This window comes from Gadus chalcogrammus, chromosome 4, assembly GCF_026213295.1.
Source record: "Gadus chalcogrammus isolate NIFS_2021 chromosome 4, NIFS_Gcha_1.0, whole genome shotgun sequence".
Lineage (NCBI taxonomy): Eukaryota > Metazoa > Chordata > Actinopteri > Gadiformes > Gadidae > Gadus > Gadus chalcogrammus.
In genome coordinates, this window is record NC_079415.1 from 759,246 (window position 1) to 782,271 (window position 23,026).

The following is a 23,026-nucleotide window of genomic DNA, read 5'->3' on the forward strand; positions in this document are numbered from 1 at the left end:
GGACGGAGACACACACACACAGGGAGGGAGACACACACACACACACACACACACAGGGAGAGAAGCACACGCATACGCAGGCAGGGAGGCGCACAAACAGGGACACACAAACAAACACACACACACAAACACACACACGTAATAGTTTAAAAAGTTTTAGAAAAAGTTCCAAAGTAAACTTTTTCTCCACACAGAGCCCGGCCCGTCTCGGTCAACCTACCCGCCGTCCTGCTTGAGGTCATGTGACCAGCCGAGGCGGGGGCCCGCGGTGGCCCTGACTCCGCCCCTTCTGAACTCCGAGTCTGACGGGTCGTCCAGGTTCAACGAGGAAGAGTGGCTCCTCTTCATCCTGAGAGAGAGAGCGAGAGAGAGAGAGCGAGAGCGAGAGCGAGAGCGAGAGAGAGAGAGCTCAGCCAATGAAATTGCGAGTGCAGGTGATTGGCGCCCATTGGACCAATCAGAACCCCATGGTTGCCCCTGGCGATGAGTTACCTGCCAAAGAACTTCCTCAGCCCCTTGGTCTTCTTGCGGGTTTCGGGTGAGGAGGCGGAGTCCGGCCCGGCGGGGGCGGAGCCTCGCGGCGGGGGGGGCGGGGCCACGGCCAGGTCCAGGTGGTCCGTGCCCCTCTGCTCCGCCTCCGCTGGAAACAGGAAGACGTCAGGACACACACACACACACACAGACACGGGGGACTCCAAAGACCCCCACACCACCATGCTTGTCCACCCATCCCCTTGGTTCTAAACGGCCATCTTGGAGTTTAGAACCAAGATGGCCGCCAGGTGACTCAGGACGTTTGCAGATGGAGCCGACTACAAGGAGGAGGGGGACAACTGGATGTCGATTGGTCGGGCCGTTAGCCAATGAGCCGAGAGCAGACAGGAAACACTTCACACACCCGTAGGAAGAAATAGTAAGGAAAAAAACACCTCGGAATTTGAATAAAGAAAATATATTCAAATGTTTTGACAGAAAGAGGAGGGAAAGTCCATCAGCAGGTGGTGGCATTGCTACATCAGCGCTAACCCCGTCCTACATCAAGTGGTGCCGACCCCAGGGCAGCCAGACGGCAGCCAGACGGCAGCCAGACGGCAGCCAGACGGCAGCCAGACGGCAGCCAGACGGCAGCCAGACGGCAGCCAGACGGCAGCCAGACGGCAGCCCAGCCCCAGGCGGCCTCCATGGGCGCCACGGAGACCGCCTGCACCCGACAATCACTGCAGTGCCCAGACTTGACCCCAGAAAACGAACCGATTACACAGACCCTTGTGGTTTATGACTACAGTGCACAAAAGCTCAAGTCTGTCGGAAGTATGTACACTTCAGACAGATATGTACTGCATATACTCAAGTTACTTTCAGGAGTTTCGTAGGGAGCAACAGCGAGAGAAGCAGACCGGAACAATGCTGGAGCCATGCAAGGGATTGGGAAGAAATAACATATTAAACGTCAATAAAATAGAATTATAATTAGTAAGGGACACTGTAGTGATTAATAATATTTCATTTGTTTCAGGTATACTTCTTAGTTTTTGCCAACAACTTTCTTAATTCCTATTTTCGCTGGTCTAGGGATGACGCATGGACAAGTTTGGCCAGCAGGGGGCGTCGTCGCTCCCCGACTCACCCAGGTTTGGAGAGCTGCCCGTCCGCTTGGCTCCACGCGACTTGAAGAAGAAGCCGCGGCCGAAGGAGGAGCGCGCCTTCTTGGTGCCGAAGCTTTCATTCTGTAGCGTTGGAGAGGCCGATCCCTCCTGACTGGTGCTCTGGAATGGAATGACGGAACGCACACCGAGTTAAACGCAAAAAAATGTTGCTTCAACTTTCTCTTACTGTATTTATTTTGCGCGTCAAAACAATTTTTGGACCATTCGACATCCCTCAAACTTTGTGTCTAACGAACAAAATCCTTCCACCGCCGTCTCAATCCAATTAACTTTGATGCACGAGGGACGCAGTGCCACAGAGTGACGGTTTACAGTGACACAAGAGCGCGTCTAACCACACTGCAGTTCCACGATGACACCACTAGGTGGCACAACTCAACAACCTGACACCCCATGTCCTCATCAATTCTGTAGTGGTCCCACCGGTGCGTCTAACCACCGCGTCAAGGACCACTAAGGGGCGACCAGAAAACTTAACCTAATTGATTTCAATTCACTGAAGTGGCATGTCTTTAACATGAGGGGGCCGCAGGGTTGTGAGAGGGTGAGGGCTCTGTGTGTGTGTGTGTGTGTGTGCGCGCGTGCGTGTGTGTGTGCGCGCCTCTCTTGTAAAGTTCCAACGGCCTCTCGGTACATTAGAGGACAAGATAATCTGTTGTGGAAAGGTTCGACCAAAGGTTGCTGAAATGTATGATTCGATTTGTGTTGATTCGTGTGATGATTCGAAGGTCTGAAAGACCATCTGTAATTTTCTTTATAATTAAGGTGTATTTATTTCCCTGCCACGAAAGGTGGAATAACTATGAAAAAATAAAATAAATCCAAGTATCGGCATCGGGCCAAACTTTCATGTGAAACATCGATATCAGCACACCGTTTCACTATCGCTGCATCTGTACTTGTGACCCCGAGGTTGCAGAACACTATTCCTCCTTTAACTGTACACATTTTTTAATTAGTTGAGTTCACATTTGGGATGTTCCAGACGCTCACCTGCTCAGCACCGGGGGGGGTTTGGGCCGCGCTGCTGGACGGAGGCGCTGAGCTGAAGACAAGAAATACCAACAAACACAAGTGAGCCCCAGCGAGTGGAGGGAAGTGAGTCAGGAGGAAGGCAGGAACCAGGAAGGGCCAGGACAATGGGGGGGGGGGGGGGGGTACCTCTCTGTGGCCTGCTGCCGCTCCCGGTCCAGAGCCGTCATCTCTGACAGCACCGCGATGCAGGGGCTGGACTGGGGGTGAGACAGGCAGGGGTAAGACACACAGACAGACAGACAGCATACAGACAGACAGAACGAGAGACAGACAGACAGAACGAGAGACAGACAGACAGCATACAGTCAGACAGAACGAGAGACAGACAGACAGAACGAGAGACAGACAGACACAGACAGACAGAACGAGAGACAGACAGACAGACAGAACGAGAGACAGACAGACAGACAGCATACAGTCAGACAGAACGAGAGACAGACAGACAGACAGACAGACAGACAGACAGAACGAGAGACAGACAGACAGACAGACAGAACGAGACGGACAGAGACAGAAAGACAGAATGAGAGAGAGAAACCGAGAGACGGAGAGAGACAATGACAGGAAGAGACGGAGAGAGAGAGCGACAGAAAGAGACACAAATAAACGTAACTTAAAGTGACACGACAAGATAAGTTCAACCACAGTTGAAAACTTTATAAAGACGACATCACTTTGAACTAAACCAATAACAAACGGCCGTCCGTACTAGGGTGGGGGTGGAGGTGGCGGTGGAGGTTCGGGGGGATGGGGGTGGAGGTGGAGGTGGCGTGTCGGGGGGGTGGGGGTGGGGGGTGGGGGTGGGGGTGGAGGTTCGGGGGGGTGGGGGTGGAGGTGGGGGTGGGGGTGGGGGTGGAGGTTCGGGGGGGTGGGGGTGGAGGTGGCGTGTCGGGGGGGTGGGGGTGGGGGTGGAGGTGGAGGTTCGGGGGGATGGGGGTGGAGGTGGAGGTGGCGTGTCGGGGGGGTGGGGGTGGGGGTGGGGGTGGGGGTGGGGGTGGAGGTTCGGGGGGATGGGGGTGGAGGTGGAGGTGGCGTGTCGGGGGGGTGGGGGTGGGGGTGGGGGTGGGGGTGGGGGTGGAGGTTCGGGGGGGTGGGGGTGGAGGTGGCGTGTCGGGGGGGGTGGGGTGGGGGTGGGGGTGGGGGTGGAGGTTCGGGGGGGTGGGGGTGGAGGTGGCGTGTCGGGGGGGTGGGGGTGGGGGTGGAGGTGGGGGTGGGGGTGGGGGTGGAGGTTCGGGGGGGTGGGGGTGAAACACATTCTTTCCGTTTCTCTCAGGAGGTGCGGGTCTCGGGGTCTGCGGCGCGTCGACTGTTGTGACAGAGCGGCGCGTTTACCTCGCCGGAGCTCCTCCCCGTCCCCGCCTCCATCGCCAAGACGACCTGCGCAGTCTCCATGGCGACGGCAACAGATGGATGGTCGGTGATGTCGTCGTAATCAGCCTCGTTCAGCCTCTCTGCGCGCGGACGAGACGGAGCAGTCCGGGGGGGGGGGGGGGGGGTTAATTACGTGGTTTGGTTTTACATAAACCTGCGTTGGGTTTAACAACGTGTTGAGTGGGGGCCGACCTTCCATCAGGTCCTGGCCTCTCCGGTACGGGGCCGAGGCCACCAGCAGCTCCTCGATGCGCTGGTCCTGTCAGACGGAGACGGGGCGTTAGGAACTGAGAGACGCTTCCTTCATCTGCTCTGGGCACGACGTGGAGCAGTAACAGAGGGAGCGGGGGGCAGCGGGGGGCAGCGGGGGGCAGAGCGGCATAGGGGGGCAGAGGGGCATAGGGGGGCATAGGGGGGCAGAGGGGGGCAGCGGGGGGCAGAGCGGCATAGGGCCTGCTGCAGAGAGACACTCTGCAGACATCGTTTGCGAGAACATCTGCTAAAATAACGGCGGCGTTGCTATGACATCACGTCTGCGTCCGGTCGTACCTTCTCGCTGTTGGCGGACATCAGCGACTCCAGCGCACTCTTCATATTCAACATTTCCATATCTGGGATAGAATAGAGACATCACAGCTGTTAATAAACCCCATAATCAGTGACGTTCAGGGTAATATCTGGTCGCTATGCGTCGCTAGGCCTCGCCAACTCCAAATTAAAAGCAAAAGGAGGATTCAGGGCCAGAAACTGATTCCCAGTGCACTGACCAGTGGAAACTGGGATATTCATCATCATTTGGGGGATTATTATGGGATGTGTTGCATCGCTTCTGGCTGGGGTCTCGAATCAGATTGGATAGGAAAGTGGAGCCCATAGCACAATGCACCAACCACAGTCCTGTCTGCAGTCGACGGGCTTCAGATTGGATAGGGAAGTGGAGCCCATAGCACAACGCACCAACCACAGTCCTGTCTGTAGTCGACGGGCTTCAGATTCCCCTTATGGGCCATACTCTGAATGCATCTGCTAGCATTTAGAACTGAGAAGGAACCAAGATGGCCTCTAGCTCAATAAGGCCTGTGGATACCAGTGGGATAATGAACATGTATGCACTGCACGTACGCGCTTGTGTGTATAGTCACGTACATATCTCCATCTAGTACACATCTCTAACATAGACGTGAGTTATGAGGGTAGACAAACAACAGCAGCTGTCTCAAATGGGGCGCATTTTACAGCAATTCACTGCGAGTGCACGAGCCAACGGGAAACTCTCGTTGTCTAGTCTGCTGCAGTGAGTGAAAGGGTAACGCGCGGGGAACCCAAGCGCCTGTGAACGGCCGCTCTTGGCTGCGACCCGTGCCAGGTGATTCCACTCACCAGGCAGCGCTTCACAGGGAACGACATCTGGCCCGGCCCTGAGCCAGTTAGAACCGGCTACGGTTCCAACTGGCTCAGGGCGACACAGTACGACAAAGTACGGTCAAGGTACGACCAGGACGACTCGTACTTTGAGCTGAAGGGGCAGCGAAAAGCGTTGCGGTTTAATCCCCGTTAATAAACCAAACGCGTGTTCAATGCTTTTGACAAGCGGAGCGGGGTGAAGTGACACGCACCGATCAACCTGCGCCCACCCCCCCACCGACCGTACCCCACCGTACCCCCCGTACCCCCCGTACACCACCTACCCCCCACCCCACCCCACCTACCCCCCTGCTCCTCTGAACCCTCCAGAACCTCCCCTCCTTCAGTCGGGCCCGTGAGGGAGATGTCCCGACATGTGTGTTCACACACACACGCACACACACACACACACACACACACACACACACACACACACACACACACACACTCACACTCACACTCACACTCACACTCACACACACACGCACACACACACATAAATCAGACCGGGAGGAATGCGGCTGTCTTCTTCTCAGTGCTACTCCCACTCCCCTCACCGGGGGGGGGGGGGGGGAGGCAAGACCATGCGGGGTGCAGAGAATATTTCCATAAGGGGGGGGGGGGAACTCCCGTATTCTCAGAAGCTGCCGCCAGGAACGTGGAATATAATTACAGCAGGAAGGACGCTTTGGGCCAAGGGGGGGCCAAGGGGGGGCCAAGGGGGGGCCAAGGGGGGGGCCAAGGGGGGGGCCAGAGGCTTCCTTTGGGGATCTTCTTAATCCCTCCTCCCCCCCTCGACACACACACACACACACACAGCCACAGCCCCCCCCCCCCCACACCTACCTCTCCCTGCGTCGTGGCCCCCAGTCCCCGGCCGGCCGGCGGGCTCCTTCAGCCTCCACAGCTCCCCCTCCTGCTCCCCCAGTCGGCCGTGGACCAGCTGCAGCTCCTCCTGGGGGGGGGGGGGACAGACAGACGGGCTGAGGCAGACAGACGGGCTGAGGCAGACGGCCGTGGGAGCGTCTGGCCTAGGACCAGGCGCTAGGCCGCAGGCCTCTAGGTTCTAGGGAGCAGACTCTGTGTGCTGTGAGCGTGTGTGGGATTCATTTAGTAGCAATTATACTACAGCTCTGATATCAACACAATGGAGCCTAATGGAGGCCAACCACACGGGCACCACTTTAAAAAACACTCTACTCATGAGAGGAAGGACCTCCGTGTGTGAGAGAGAGAGAGAACACGAGATATTGAAGAGAGAGAGACAGAACGGGAGTGGGAGAAGGAGAGAAGGAGACAGACAGAACGAGAGAGAGAATACGAGATATTGAAAGAGAGACAGAAGGAGAACGAGAGAGAGAGAGACAGAACGGGAGTGGGAGAAGGAGAGAGACAGAACGGGAGTGGGAGAACGAGAACGAGAACGAGAACGAGAGAGAGAGAGAGAGAGAGAGAGAGACAGAGAGAGAGAGAGAGAGAGAGAGAGAGAGAGACAGACTTACAGGAGCCTGGCTGGGGACCAGGGAAGCAGTGAGCAGCGTTGGACAGAGGGCAGCCAGAGAGGAGGGCCTTTAGGGGGGAGAGGTGGAGGAGCAGAGAGCTGGAGGGTGGGGGCCACACCACCACTGACCACTTAGCACCCTTGAGGGGTGGAGGGTGTTGAGGGGACAGGGGGGAGGACGTGGGGGGAGAAGGGGTTAGATGAGGGTGAGTAGGGACTCCTTGGAGGGGGGGGGGGGTGGGAGAGAGTAGGAGGGAAGAGTTCACTAGAACGCAAACAAACAGAAGACAAGAGGGAGAGAGGACGAAATGCAGGGTCGGAAAATGAGAAAATCGCATCAAGGAGTATTCTGGGTCATTATGTTTTTGTCTGTTTTCTGTTCTCTTTATTTTTCCTTATAATTTATTTCTGAACGTTTATTATTCAAGCATTGTGTGTGTGAGAGGCGGTATCTGTTGTGTAGCCATGACCGTGTGTGTGTGTGTGTGTGTGTGTGTGTGTGTGTGTGTGTGTGTGACAATCTGTTGCCCGTCATGCCCGTCATGTGTGTTGCGGTCAGTGCGGGGGCACTCACGGTGGTGTGTGTGTGTGTGGTGGTCTCTGTAGTGTTGCCGTGTTGTGTGTGTGTGTCTGTTGTGTGTTGCGTGGGCACTCACGGTGGTGTGTGTGTGGTGGTCTCTGTAGTGTTGCCGTGTTGTGTGTGTGTGTCTGTTGTGTGTTGCGGGGGCACTCACGTGGTGTGTGTGTGGTGGTCTCTGTAGTGTTGCCGTGTTGTGTGTGTGTGTCTGTTGTGTGTTGCGGGGGCACTCACGTGGTGTGTGTGTGGTGGTCTCTGTAGTGTTGCCGTGTTGTGTGTGTGTGTCTGTTGTGTGTTGCGGGGGCACTCACGTGGTGTGTGTGTGGTGGTCTCTGTAGTGTTGCCGTGTTGTGTGTGTGTGTCTGTTGTGTGTTGCGGGGGCACTCACGGTGGTGGCATTGAGCTTCCTCTCACACTGCTGCCTTTCATTCTCCTCACGGCTCAGCCTGAACCTCAGCTCAGTCACTTCCTGGTACAGGCCCTGGGGAGGAAGGACAACTCCCGTTACCCTCTGTGTGTGTCTGTGTGTGTCTGTGTGTGTCTGTGTGTGTCTGTGTGTGTCTGTGTGTCTGTGTGTGTGTGTGTGTGTGTGTGTAAGGAGGGGGGGCCTCTGGTGTGTATATGGAAGACATTTCCTCGCAGGGCAGAGTTCACAGTGGGGGGGAATTTGTGTCCGAGGGGAAACCATACTGTGTTTTCATAAGCAACTTCTTGGGAGAGAATATTGCGAAAGACTGGGCAATAGGTCAATATTGTGGTTGATCGTGTTTCAATTATTGTTTGAAAGTATTATTGTGACAGCCGTATAGTCTAACTTAGTTATGATTAAGTTATGCCCTTCAAACGATCAGAATATGAGGTCTGAAAACGTATGAAATGGGGTTTCAAATTCATAAGCGCAACACGATATTCACCGGCATTATACAAAATCCCCATGATTATGGTTATCACAAATCTAAAGGGGCTGTCTTAGGGACTGAAGTCGTGCAATCTTCATTGAAACCATCAAAAAACATTTAAAGTCAAATGTAACTTTTCATTACAAAACCACGAGCAGATTAGTATCGGTGCTTCAGCCGAGAGTAGGGCCCAGAATAAACACCGGCCGGCGGCCAACGCTGGATGGATCACACAGGTAAACAACTTTAGATTAATTTCCTCTTAAAACTGTTGCTCAGAGAGTCCACTCCGGTAGAAAGACAAACTTCTGAAACGTAATTCTGCACTAGAATTGAAGTCAGGAAGAAAATGATGCAAATTTAATTGTATTGATCCAGCATAAAGCAAATAACACACAGGTGGGCGGATTGAAAGTACAGGGTTTCAAAAAGCGATAGTTACCCCCCCCCCCCACTATAGTTGGAGAGTCTAGCCAACCCCACATGACAGGCCTGTGGTTGCTTCATCCAAGACAGGCAGCGCCCTGGCCTCCTGTTTATTGACTTTAAAAACACTGACTGGCTGGGTGCCAGTACTACTAGAATCATCCCCTCAGGGTAACACAACAGCTACACAACAGCTACACAACCATCTAATGAAAATCAGATCCATAGGCCATGATGTGCTACGACAGGTCTGTGTGCGGAAGGCGTGCAGGTGTGTGCGCGTGCTTGTGCGTGCGTTTACCTCTGCGTCTTGCCGATCTCTTTCCAAGTCGCTCAGCTTCACCTTCAGTCGGGAGAGCTCCGACATGAGTTCAGTCCTCTGTGTCTCCAGAGTAGTCCTGGTGCTCAGCTCCTGTGGAAATAGAATCAGTTAGTCCAGTCCCACAGAAACACAACGGCTGTTTGTAACGACGTGATTTAGGGTTAGCGAAGCACTTTACGGAAACCTGATTCTTCATGGAAGTGGTCGCAACTTGACTTTTTAGTTCAGGTTCAAGTCTTTTACTGTCAGGTGGTACCACTAACATTCTCCTGAGAGCCAGACAAGTCTGCATGCTCCGCTCAAGTTGATCAGGTTCAAATCTTTATTTAGTCAGGTAAACACAAACGTTCCCCTGAGAACAAGACAAATCTGCACACTCATGATTAATTTGCTCCAGCAGATTCTCTCTCTCTCCCAGCAGACAGACAGCAGACCTGGCGTGTTACTCATCGGATCACAACAGGTTGAATCTATATGGGGCGGATTTTAAAAGATGGGATTGCTTTGAGGCAACCAAGATGTCCCCCGTTGATGGTTCACACACTTCCTTGATCTGATTGGTTGTCGGCCTATCCAATTGCATCAGAGGGCACCTTTATCTGCGCCCGTTAATAACCAACGCCTCTCAGGAAAACCAAAATGAACCGAGAGGTTCCAGACTCTAAACTGTACACACCATGGTAACTCCATAGACGGCAACATAAAGCACAAATAACAATAAAAGGAATGCTCACCTGCTGGAACAGCTGCTCAGTGTTATTTAGCTTCTCCCGGTGTTCCGCAAGGCACCGGTCTAGATCCCTGATCTTTTCCCCCTGGACCTCCACCTGGTCTGTGAGGACGCTGACCTGCATGGGATCATCAGACATCGTAATGAGGCGCGCTAGCAGCAATCCCTATTATACCAACGTTTGAGTGCAGTGTCCTATTTGCTTGCGTTGTACAATTGATCGCACAATAATTTAGATCCAACATAACAGAACGACACACACCTGGAGAACGAGGCATTCTTTGTCGCTCTCGAGACGGGAAAGACGTTCCTGGTATGCGGCCTCGACCGACCCAAATCCGTGACCGTTACTCTGAAATAACAACGACGTCAATTAAGTATGAACAAGGCTGCATCCCTTTATGTGTTAACCAACTTCTGCAGCACTCACTCGATCACTCACTCAGTGCCTGAGAGAGGCAGGGCGTAGAGACAGTTGTTGCGTCCCCAACGTTAAGAGGATTTCTGAGTGAGGACAACTACGCCGGCATCCACACACACACACATCCCACATACACAAACCACATACACTAACCCTAACCACAGACTACCATAAAGGTTCTCCAGCAAACTGAAATTGCAAAACATTTTACAAGGAAGGTACGGCTGCACAGGGGTGCGCTTTGGATTTTTGGGCGAAAAGCGAGAAGCACTTCCCAGTCCCAACTGTCTTGTGTGATGAGGCTCCAAAAGCAAACCAGTCTCTCCGATTTCACAGATGTGTTAGGGGAGGGTGGTGTGGGGGGAGAGGGGGGAGGGTGGTGTGGGGGAGATGGGGGAGGGTGGTGTGGGGGAGATGGGGGAGGGTGGTGTGGGGGAGATGGGGGAGGGTGGTGTGGGGGAGATGGGGGAGGCAGAACTGAGCCCTGGTGTGAGTCAGCTCTGGCGCAGAGGATGGAAACTATTTTCTTTTGCTGCTTCTATAGAAACTTCATCGCTCACAAGAATGCCATAACATTCACACCAGAGCACAAGATTCATGGCGTGGGACAATCAAAATAACCAGTGTCTGTTATTAACATCAAATAACTCACACATTGGAGATGTATTAGAGACGAGCTTGCTCTGGTTAATCAAACTCTTTGTGTACAGCCATGCGCAAAGCCCTATAACTGATTTACACCGCAAACAAAAGGTCATTCCAATATTCACACATTACTGGAACTGGGCACTTTCAAAAACAAGAGCAATTGATGGGAAAACCGCTCCAGGGAAAGAGGCATCGGGAGATCAGAGATGCTTGATTTCTTGTGACCTTTTATTATAATGGTTCAGTTTGCGCCACTTCATATATAAATGGATTTGTACTATTTGCTCATTCGGCAGACGCTTCAACAGAAAGGGACTTTTGGCGAGTTTTGGACGCATGAAACGAGGCAAGGAGGACAACCACGACTGCCCAAGACCAGCCGGCTGTTTTCTTTCGTTGGTGCATGAATGGGTGCATGAATGTGATCATGACTGGGTGAATACATTTGTGTATGAATGTGTGCATGAATGTCTGCACGACTGGGTGCATGAATGGGTGAATGTTGTAAGCGAGCTTTGAGCGGCCACAGGTTAGAAAAGCACTTTCTGTATTCAGTACATTTACCAATTATTCATGGTCATTACAAACAATACCATAAATGGACTGCATTCATACTGCGCTTCTCTCAGCAGCGGCCAATCAAAGCGTGGAGGCAGAGGGTGGAGGAGAGGGTGGAGGCAGAGGGTGGAGGCAGAGGGTGGAGGAGAGGGTGGGGGCAGAGGGTGGGGGCAGAGGGTGGAGGAAGAGGGTGGGGGCAGAGGGTGGAGGCAGAGGGTGGGGGCAGAGGGTGGAGGAGAGGGTGGAGGCAGAGGGTGGGGGCAGAGGGTGGAGGCAGAGGGTGGAGGAGAGGGTGGGGGCAAAGGGTGTGGCAGAGGGTGGGGCAGAGGGTGGGGGCAGAGGGTCGGGGCAGAGGGTCGGGGCAGAGGGTGGAGGCAGAGGGTGGAGGCAGAGGGTGGAGGCAGAGGGTGGGGACAGAGGGTGGGGGCAGAGGGTGGGGGCAGAGGGTGGAGGCAGAGGGTGGGGGCAGAGGGTGGGGGCAGAGGGTGGGGGCAGAGGGTGGGGGCAGAGGGTGGAGGCAGAGGGTGGAGGCAGAGGGTGGAGGCAGAGGGTGGGGGCAGAGGGTGGAGGCAGAGGGTGGAGGCAGAGGGTGGGGGCAGAGGGTGGGGGCAGAGGGTGGAGGCAGAGGGTGGAGGAGAGGGTGGGGGCAGAGGTTGAGGGCAGAGGCAGAGGGTGGAGGAGAGGGTGGGGGCAGAGGCTGGAGGAGAGGGTGGGGGTTGAGGGCGGAGGCAGAGGGTGGAGGCAGAGGGTGGAGGAGAGGGTGGGGGCAGAGGGTGGGGGCAGAGGGTGGAGGCAGAGGGTGGAGGAGAGGGTGGGGGCAGAGGGTGGAGGTGAGGGTGGGGGCAGAGGGTGGGGCAGAGGGTGGGGCAGAGGGTGGAGGCAGAGGGTGGAGGAGAGGGTGGGGGCAGAGGGTGGAGGCAGAGGGTGGAGGCAGAGGGTGGAGGCAGAGGGTGGGGGCAGAGGGTGGGGGCAGAGGGTGGAGGCAGAGGGTGGAGGCAGAGGGTGGGGGCAGAGGGTGGAGGCAGAGGGTGGGGGCAGAGGGTGGGGGCAGAGGGTGGGGGCAGAGGGTGGGGGCAGAGGGTGGAGGCAGAGGGTGGAGGAGAGCCTACCAGCCGGCCCTGGTGGAGCCACTCCGCCAGCCCCTCGGCCGTGGAGTCGGGGATCTGGCAGCGCAGGTTGTCGCGCTCCTCGCCGTCCATCAGCTCCAGCGCGGCCCGCAGGTCCTCCAGCAGGTGCAGGGCTCGCATCCCGCCCAGGAAGGGGGAGGACGGGGACTGGCAGTCGAAGAGCCCGTTGGAGTAGTCCATGGCCTTGGAGCCTGGAGGGGACGGAGACACAGGGGAGACACGGAGAGGTGGAGATGACCAGGCTGCCTTTACTTTGGCTGACACGCACACACGCGCACGCACACACACACTAAGTTTGAAGATTTGAATTCTGCAAGCAAAAGTCTCCCGCCCCAAAACTCACTGTTTGTACTTTTGTGTGCACATATTTGTATGCATGTGTGCGCATAACACACACCCCCCCTCCACCCTCCACACATGTGAATAATGTCTTGCTTTAGATGGTACATCTGCAAGCAATATTTGCTTTGTCAACGAACATTGCAATGAAGCTCATTGGCTGAGCCGCGGTATCCTCTGTCCACCAGAGATGATCTCCCCCACAGATTGTGTTCTCCACAAGCAAAGCCAACACAAACAAAGGCACAAACAAACGTCTAAAATAACAGACATCGCTCCAACAGTAGCGAGGGGGAAGGGGCGGTGTGTGTGTGTGTGTGTGTGTGTGTGTGTGTGTGTGTGTGTGTGTGTGTGTGTGTGTGTGTGTGTGTGTGTGTGTGTGTGTGTGTGTGTGTGTGTGTGTGTGTGTGTAGCCGTCTCGCTCCTGCTGCAAAAGGGCAGTGCTATTATTACACACATCAGTGGCATCGTGAGGACTCATCAGATCACCGCTCAGCTGCAGTCGCACGCGACGGACGGCACGCCCTTAGGCCCCTCCCCTCCGACGGCCACACCCACCAGAGGCCCCTCCCCTCCGACGGCCACACCCATCAGAGGCCCCTCCCCTCCGACGGCGAGCCCCTCGGACGCCGTCCGGTCGCCTTCCTTTAGTAATCGTTACTTTGCAGCGGAGCGTGCTCAGTGGAAAACGACCTCATGCTTCTGGAGGAGACTGAGTGCAGGACCAGCCGCCGGCCCCCCAGGGACCGAGGCCACCATCGTCTCGTTCCGCTCGGCCCATCACAGAGCGGCTTCACGGCGGTGGTCCGGACTGGACCGGGCGGAAGGAGGCAGACGCTAGCGCTGGGCGACTTGGCCTAAAAATAAAATCTCGACCCGATTATCGATTTTAATCGATTTCTTTCTATAAGTGAAAAATATATACTGTATATTTCTTAAGTTTGGATTTCATTAAAACAATAACAATGATTAGCAGAAGCTAAATCAATAACACACATCTCCCACTCTGCCGCGGGCCTCACTTTAAGATGTTGGGATACGCGCGATGTGCTGCTGCTTTTGGTTGCCACAGACATTAAGCAAACTCTAAACACTCACAAGTTTCAGTGCATGCTACCATGCTGATATTTAACCTTTCTTTAAAAAAAATTATAATAATCGGCCTAAACCATTAATTTGAATACGCTTAAAAAATGATGAATCGCCCTGCTCTAACTCAGAACCACGGCTGCTCGACCGCCAGGACTGAGGCCACGCGCGTCTCGCTCGGCCAATCACAGAGCGGCTTCACGGCGAGGGAGAGACCAGGACAACATGTGGTCTGGACCGCCGTGGCCCGCAGGAGGCTCCGGGGGGGTCATGAGGACGGCGCTCCGATGGGGAGCTCCTCCGATGGGGAGCTGGGATTGTTTGGGACGATAACCCCTGACCCCAATCCCAATCGTTTTATTTCCTTCCGCTCTTCTTCCCCCGATCGTTATCTTGTTGTTTCAGTCGTACCGGCGGAAACATGTTGTTGACTTGGATAAGGGACGATACAATAATCAGTTAACTAATACCTAAGCCCCTTATGTACAGCCCAGCTAATCATAGCTAATCCCAACCCGTTCCTCTCGTTCCGCCGACCAGCTCCCCATTGATGTTTGGAAGAAAACTAATTAAAAAGGATCTCATGTGTCTAGCCTGCCGACGTGGTAAACAAGGTACAGCAGAGCCACAGTGCGTGATAGAATACTGTATCTCAGGCCCACCACACCCCTAAGCAATGTCAAATCAATGAGAAATGTCAAACTAATCTGAGCAACACAAGATTTGTGTGAGCCACACATAAGCCTTCATGGTGTTCACGACGTGGCTGCATTCGGTAACACTGTCGAATTCAAAGTCATGAAGGCCGAGACCAGTAGCTGGCCCTGTTTGACTCCTCACAGGCCAGCGGCAGCCAGTCTGTTAGTGAGGCTCAATGGGCCGAGAGCCAGAGACTAGCATTAGCATGTAGCTCCTCTAACGGATTCCCGGTAGATGGATGCAGAAGGACCCTTCCAAGTTCCCCATAGTTCCTTTCTCCTAATTGAAAGCCAATCAATTCTCCTTTGCTTGGTTCTGATCTCATTAGTTGGTTTTTCTTTAGACTATGTACTTCCGAGATCCTGGTTGATGAGTACAGGTCATTAAAAAGTAACTAATGATCCGTTCCTGGTGTGGTTGAAATCCTTAAAAGGAATCCCTGTTTGATAAACGTACCATAGGAGCCGATTGTTTAAACCCTAATAAATCCAGACCGGACTTAAAAGGGCTTTTATGTAGCTCCAAACGTCGACCTCATATAGCACGCCAGGATCTATGAACGTGCTCTTAGGACTCTCCCCCTATAGGCTACTAGTACTACAGCAGTCGGCAAAACTCCTGGACTTCTTAATCAGTGTTCAATACAGTCTGGCGTGAACTTCTCCCCAATCCATATGCATCACCGACACAAGAAGTAACATCATTAGCGAAAGGCTGTCCTGTATCTTCAAACGTCTGTGCTACGAAACAAGCAGAGACTATTCACAATATCGCGGGGTTGCACAGGATTGAGGCCTGTTTGTTGCTAGAATACTTAATCAACAATATGATTAAAGAGAAAAAAAACATGTATCTGTTACATGTTCACTGTTAAGCTTCCAAAAGACATGAACAAGACAACGGTGGCACCACGTAGAGGGTGGGACCATTCAAGTCTCGCCCGCTATGGGCCAGCATGAATAGTGTTAGCTGCGGTTTGCAAAAATCGAATGGCGACGCCCAGAACAACGGTTGCGCTTAAACCGACGTGCAAAGTCGCTGAAGCGCCGCCTGTATTTGGTACAGTCAGGGTTAGCGGGGTTAGCATGCTCAGAGCGGGTTAGCGCAGGTACCTGCGATGATGCCGTCCATCTGCTCAAGGGCCGCGGCCAGCATCTCACTGGCGTCGGACATCATCTTCACCTCCCGACAAACCTGAAGGGAACATCAAACAAGACAAGAACGTAATGAGTCTGAGCAGACGGAGGGGGAGGAGGAGAGGAGGAGGAAGAGGAGGAGAGGATGAGGGGAGGAAAGGAGGAGAGGAGAGGAGGAGAGCAAGGAGGAAGAGGAGGAGAGGAGAACGAGGGAGAGGAGGAGGGGAGGAGGAGAGGAGGAGAGAGAGAGGAGAGCGAGGAGGAGAGTGAGGTGACCAGCTGAGGAGGAAGCGGCGAGGAAGATGAAGGCGTCTCCATCAGCGCCCTTGACATCGTAGATGGTGATAATTACAACGAAGCACGTCCTGAAATGGAGGTTCACTCACTAACTAGTCACGTCTTTTCCCCCTGATGGATGGAAGGCAGGCGAGACCTTTATGGGGGAGAGTTAGCTAACTTATGAAACATGGCAAGGAGCAAACAGTAGAAGGGAGCTCTGCTAATAAGCAGCAGAAATAGATTTATTTTCCCCCTCTTGTGCGCGTCATTCTATTACAGGCTCCAATATGAGTGGAATTCATGCTCAGACAAGATATGATTTGCCAAATGTAATTTCATTACGTGGAACCACGGTATTTTTACCAGGAAACTAAAAGGCAGCACTGCTTGTAATATTGGAAGCACATGAACTCAAGTAAGTCTGTGTTTTATAACATGCGTTAACTAAAATGTATTCACGAATCATGAATGTATACCTTATTGGGAATTTGTCGCTAAACTGGATGCATGTCAAGTACTCAAAGTTTGAGGTTCAGGACTTGTGAAAAGTGGCATTAATTATATTCCTGGCTCCGATTTCTGGTTCCAGCCGGTCCACCGGACCTTCACTTGGTTCTGATAGAGACCTCAACAGCTCCACCCTGCTTCTTCACCCTGGGTCCCGGCTGAAGGGGACCCAGGAGCAGGAGATCTGGAGCACAGCCCGACCGTATGCTGGTTCCTCACCCTGGGTCCCGGCTGAAGGGGACCCAGGAGCAGGAGACCTGGAGCACCGCCCGACCGTACGCTGGTTCCTCATCCTGGGTCCCGGCTGAAGGGGACCCAGGAGCAGGAGATCTGGAGCACAGCCCGACCGTATGCTGGTTCCTCACCCTGGGTCCGGGCTGAAGGGGACCCAGGAGCAGGAGATCTGGAGCACAGCCCGACCGTATGCTGGTTCCTCACCCTGGGTCCGGGCTGAAGGGGACCCAGGAGCAGGAGATCTGGAGCACCGCCCGACCGTACGCTGGTTCTCACGCCTCCGTTCCGGCCACACTGCTGCACGGACGCATTCTTAACGCCGGCCAGGGGAGATATCAGAAGGAGGTGGGGGAGGGCGGAGGGGGCTGGGGGAGGCAGCGGGAGTGTGGGGTGACGGCCGGGAGTGCACAGGCCTGTCGGCCGTCAGCCTCCACCAGACACTGGAGGAGTACGTCTCACAGACACACGGCTCACGCCGGGGTGGATGGAGGGAGGCTGAGGCCCGGCTCTCGGTGTCGTGAAGGTCCGAGGTCCCGACACGCATCTACTCGGAAGAATGGAGCCATTCTACAGAGGGGGAGGAGGCGGGGGGGGGGGGTCTCTGGGGGGGAGGGTGGCATTCCCGGAATGTCAAAATTCCATAACAAAGTTGTGAACGCAACAGAGCCGTCATGAAGATTTCCGGGTCAAAGCAGCGCCCGGATTCAAAACAAACGGGTCACAAGGTTATAGTTTTCCGGGAATTTGGACCAAACATCAAGAGCTCACGAGTTAATTGAAGACCGAGGCGGTGCAAACTGTATTCCACTGATAAAACCTGCACATCTGGCTTGTAGGAAAGATAGGGATTTAAAATGAAAACAAACAAAAAAGCTACCCCCTGCTTTTTTTAATGAAGTGGAGCCAGGGTTCGAGTCCGGGAGGAATACAGACAGGCTCTACTTTATATCCTCTCTACTTGGGTCAGACCACACCCACTCAGGCTATTACATGCACATGTAATTAAACTGCTAGCCTGGAGGGGTTGGGGGCTGCACAAGGAGCCCACAGTTGGACCACTAAGGTTTGTTTCCATACGGTAACAGTTCGGTCAGACATCCTCCACAACGTTGCCATTTCTATAAAGTGCAGCACATACTTTAGAGAACACAGCACTAACTGTGAGCCTGTGTGTACTGCTTAATATAATGTATATTTAATTAGATTCGCATGAAGGGACGTATAAAAACTGAATTGTTTCCGTCTGCATCGACGGCCGTGAATGTGGCAGTTGGGGGCAGAAGGGCACCTTATGACATTCAGCGTGTGGTTCCCATGGCAATAAGGGGTGGGGGGGGGGGAGGGGGGGGGGCGTTCCACCGGAATACTACTCTGTTACAGTTTCTCTTCCAGCGGTATTTCCGTAGTATGATGGAAAAATATTCCACACCGTAGTAAAATCCTGCCGGACAGCTGTTTTTCTGTGGGAAAGGGCTCAGCTCTTTCCATCCATGCTAGCTGGTAGCATTGTAGCTATGGTACACTGGGCTCCATTATAAACCCAAAGCTTATCCTCTGAACAGGGAACACACTGGTGGAAGGTTGATTAAGGCCCTGGATGCAAACTGATACCAACATGTGATCAGACAGCTTCTTCTGTCCAAAACATAACGTCAAATAACCATGAATAATATGATCATGACAATTCATTCTCAACAACGTGGACTGTATAATCAGTGGACTGGTATGTTGTTTCTCAGGATCATTATATCCACGGGAAATCAAATCAGCTTTTCCTGCAAGTGATGTTCTTCCTGAGCCAAACAACACAGAAAGGGCTTTACCTTAGGCCTGGTTGTTTCAAAGTTTAAACAACATTGCTTTTTAGGCCACAGACTTGAACCTCAATTTCCCACACAGAAAAGGTTCAGCGGCAAAGAAATGTCAGTTTCCGCGTCGCCAGGGACTAGCCCAGAGCTCGGGGAGGGGATAGATCATCACCCCAGTATGAGTAGAGGCAGACCTATCACACCAGGCCTCATCTCCCAGCACCTGCCCGCTGGATCGAAAGCAACACAGCACAGTGAACCCTGCGGCCACGCCTGAGAGCGAGCAGGGACGGCCCGCACCCCCACGCTGCCCTGACCTTCTCCCCCTCGGCCTCCCCCCGGCCTCCCCCTCCCCCCGGCGCCTGGTACTGACAGCACACACTCCCCTCCCAGTCAACGAGGAGGTGGAGGACCTCTCTAGTACCCATAGGAGAGCCATAACCAATGTCAGCCCCCCGCCCAACGGATTCAACCCAATCGGAGGCCTAGCCTAGGACCTACTCTGCGCGCCTCCATGTCTTTTTAGGAAGGTTTTGGAAGCATAATCGGTATGCAAAATAAATAAATAGACCCTCATGCCTTCAAACGTGACCCAGGCTTGAAGACGTGTTCTGAATCCAAGACGCAGGGATCGGCGAAAATGCATAGAATTATTTCAACAGACCCGTTTTTCAAAGTGTGTCTAAAACTATTTTCCATTCCCGATGCGGCCGTTGGGATGACAGACGACCCTCTCTCAGTCGGCGCCGGGGCCAGACGGCGTCCCCTCACCAGCGGATCGATGACACGCCGTGTTTAGTTTGACCCCCGCGCCAGATGTGAGAACTTTAAGAGAGGGAGGGAGGGGGGGGGGGGGGCTGTGTTTAGAGAGAAAACAGACCCGGTTGGAGTGACCCTGCAGAGTCACCCGCCTACACCCTACAAGATTATAGAGCACGTAGGTGACACACACACACACACACACACACACACACACACACACACACACACACACACACACACACTCTTTCACCAGCCCCCTTGGAGCCCGGTTCCAGCTGTGCTACAGATGTGGCCGTCAATCCAGAGCGTCTCCCAACACACGACTGGACTGCATTAGGTTTGTGTGGAACAACATACACACGTCGGCTATAGAATATATAGAATAGAGATTCTCTTAGGGTTTGATCAGGATTTCGGCTTTTTCACCTTCTGGGATCCTTGCTGGGGTTGGACAGGAGCAGTCAGACCACTACGTTGTTGTTCAGTTATCCAATCAAAAGGTACCCGGTACTGGTTAGCATTAGCAGGCTGAGGTAGATCCCCAGGTACCAGGGAATGAGCTCCACAGCTCAACTGAACATTTTTCAATGAATGCAAACCTGAATCTATTTAGTTTCCTGTGTACGTCTGCAATAAACGACTTTTAAAAGGCCCAACTCCAAAATATGACATTTCTACTTATTTTACAAGCGGTTAATAGAGCACGATATTCGTTCCAATTCACAGTTTCTTCTGCCGCTTCTTCAAAACCAGGAGTGTTATTATCTCCGGGCTACCTGCACAGCCCTGCAGAAGAATAAAAAAGGCATTGGTTCCTGGCGCTCATGTTCTGCAACCTGGGAGTTTACATCAGCCTGCTACTGCAAACCGGTAACAGGTACATACATACCAGTTAACATTAGCTAAGCGGTAGTTAACATTAGCTAAGCGGTAACAGGTACATACCAGTTAGCTAAGTGGTAACAGGTACATACCAGTTAGCATTAGCTAAGCGGTAACCGGTACATACCAGTTAGCACTAGCTAACCTGTATCACTGAGCAGATCTGATCACTGAACTGAATCATGGAGCTGATCAACAACAAGGTGTTGACTGCTCTTGGCTATCCCATCGAGGCACAGAAGGAAGTGCTTTTGGCCGGCGGTGTGATATGAAGTGATGTATGCCGGCCCTATAAGGTGATAGAGTATTTGTTTAAACATGCAGTAAACAAAAAGGCCATACAAGGCCTGGCTTTGAAATGAAAGATAGCCGAGGAAAGCTGTATGTTTGTGTGTTAGGGTTTGTATTGGTAGCCGCGTTGACACACACACACACACACACACACACACACACACACACACACACACACACACACACACACACACACACACACACACACACACACACACACACACACACACACACACACACACACACACACACCTCTTTGTCAGTGGAATCACATGGTAAGGAGGGAAAAAAAGGGGAATGCTAATTTTTCACATGGCCCAAATCAAATCAACATCGAAGAAGAAGGAAAAAACTATGGAGTTACGATGGATTTGAGCCATCAAAGAACCTGCATGATGACCTCATAGCTCCAGCAAGAAAATGGAAATTGATGCTGAATGTTACGTTTTATACCATGATACAGTGGAGGGATAACCAAGACAACTGGGAGTAAAACACTACTGTAGACATTCACTGTTAGGCCACTTGTTGAATGCAGTGGTGTTCTGTATCTGCCGGTCTGAGCTGTTGTATTGGGCTCACTGGGTTTTTATCTGGACTCATGAAAGGGTAAACACGGCCTGAGCCAAGCACACACTGAGGTGACCTTCACTTCAATATGACAGGAAGACTTCTCAGACCGTTCTTTAATAGAACGATCCTCACGAAACGGTGGCTGCATAAAAGAGGGTGACGGACTCAACGTACCTCCCTTCAGGCTATAAATGGATATCTGTGTAATAAACAGAGACACACCAATAAGCGTTGTATTTAGTAAGGTTTAGTAAGGTCAAGAAAGCAACCAAAAATAGGGATTTCACATTAATGTGAGATTTCCTTGCATGAGAAAAACAAGTCACCCCACAGACCATTGTGGCAATAACACATTTCACCTTTTAAAAAATGTACCTCCACTAAGTGTGACACAAATATGTGTGAAATGTGAAATGTAACCCCCACAGAGTATGAAATGGACCGAGAGCACTTTCTAAACAGAAAGACGTTTATCGAAATAAACTATGGAATTGGGTAATTTTAAGTAAATAGGCTCTACTCCTATTCCGCTACTCTGCACCACCACAACAAACAACAAGCAACGTCTGTTTCCTGAGTAAAGCCGAGATTATATAATTGTTGCTCTGTCTGGTATAATAATGAACCATAGTGGACAGTCCATGTGAAGGGGGTCCTTGTGAGATCATAGTGCTGGGGTCGGACACTCCTTTGTTTCAGCCTATGAATTAAGTCTTTGAGATCAAAGACTGTCATCACATGACGAACTTTCAGTCAAACTCACTTTGTGCGGAGAGTTTGCTATCACGTTGCATTTACAGGATGGCTTGAGAGAAATAACAATTTCGTACATTCATTTCCCACTTTAATGTCCTTGGACTATTGAGTTAGTAGTAGGCTATATACATACAGATGTCCCAGAGAGCCGTTCTCAAGAAAGTTTTAAAATCATTGACTTATTTAAAAACAGCTCAACTTACCGGACGGTGGTACCAACTTGGTGAGAGTGGAGCTTCGGTCGAGGGCAACCCTATTCCCGGTGTTAATTTCCCCGCATTCGCGTTAACCTCATCGTTTGAGACACATTTCCATTCAACTTCTGGACAAACTCAGCATTTCCAACTTTTCAGACGATGAGATCGCTCTGCATGACAATTTACTACGCATGCGCGTTAAAGAGCCAATCAGAAGCGACCAGAGCTGGTCTCCTGCTGCTCCCAGAAAGATGATAAATCAAATTAAATGGCCCCTCAAGGGCCCAATAGTGCCGGCAAATATTGTATGGGCTAAGAATGGACTGTGTTTGTTCGAAATTATTTACACCAACTTTTTATACATGTTTTTTATATATAATAATCGGAATTTATTAACTACTAAAAATGCTTACCGGTATTTACCTACTTATGTAGTAGCAACAAATAAATTGACAATTTCAACCTTATTTATCCTAATAAGAAAAAGGGAGACTTGAATCTTCAACAACATACAAAGACAGAATTACTTTCGCGATGATAAAAGTAACGGTCTCACAGATCAGAGCTCGATTAAAGTTCAGCCTCCTCGCTCGTGGGCCAGGGTGTCACGCGCGCATTTTGTACGAGCGCGCGTTGATGTCATCATGGAATATAATGAGGCGCACGCGGCTGAATAAGTAGAATAAGTAGTAGTCCACGCATATGTCCTGCGTGCGCAGGTCAACCGAAAGGTGGGGATAGAGTTGTTCTGCCGGCACCGTCCTCACCATGGCCACGATTAACGCAGC

General features: G+C 52.3%; 1 protein-coding gene across 2 annotated transcripts in view; it reads right to left on the reverse strand.

Annotated features, from left to right (window-relative positions):
- Positions 1–22,414, reverse strand: part of LOC130381849 (liprin-beta-1-like) — a 30,512-nt gene extending 8,098 nt beyond the window's left edge. The window contains exons 1-17 of one of the 2 annotated variants that reach the window (XM_056589664.1): positions 22,245–22,414; positions 15,926–16,007; positions 12,669–12,877; positions 10,195–10,284; positions 9,937–10,050; positions 9,182–9,292; positions 7,944–8,036; positions 6,324–6,432; positions 4,623–4,684; positions 4,266–4,332; positions 4,035–4,153; positions 2,829–2,899; positions 2,661–2,712; positions 1,628–1,766; positions 1,357–1,407; positions 493–640; positions 221–349 (exon numbers count right to left, since the gene is read on the reverse strand). In XM_056589664.1, the coding sequence (XP_056445639.1) occupies positions 221–349; positions 493–640; positions 1,357–1,407; positions 1,628–1,766; positions 2,661–2,712; positions 2,829–2,899; positions 4,035–4,153; positions 4,266–4,332; positions 4,623–4,684; positions 6,324–6,432; positions 7,944–8,036; positions 9,182–9,292; positions 9,937–10,050; positions 10,195–10,284; positions 12,669–12,877; positions 15,926–15,989 (1,628 nt within the window). In that variant the 5' untranslated portion in view covers positions 15,990–16,007; positions 22,245–22,414. The remainder of the gene's footprint in view (positions 1–220; positions 350–492; positions 641–1,356; positions 1,408–1,627; positions 1,767–2,660; positions 2,713–2,828; positions 2,900–4,034; positions 4,154–4,265; positions 4,333–4,622; positions 4,685–6,323; positions 6,433–7,943; positions 8,037–9,181; positions 9,293–9,936; positions 10,051–10,194; positions 10,285–12,668; positions 12,878–15,925; positions 16,008–22,244) is intronic. The other variant, XM_056589665.1, reaches the window with a different exon arrangement.
- Positions 22,415–23,026: the final 612 nt, after the last annotated feature.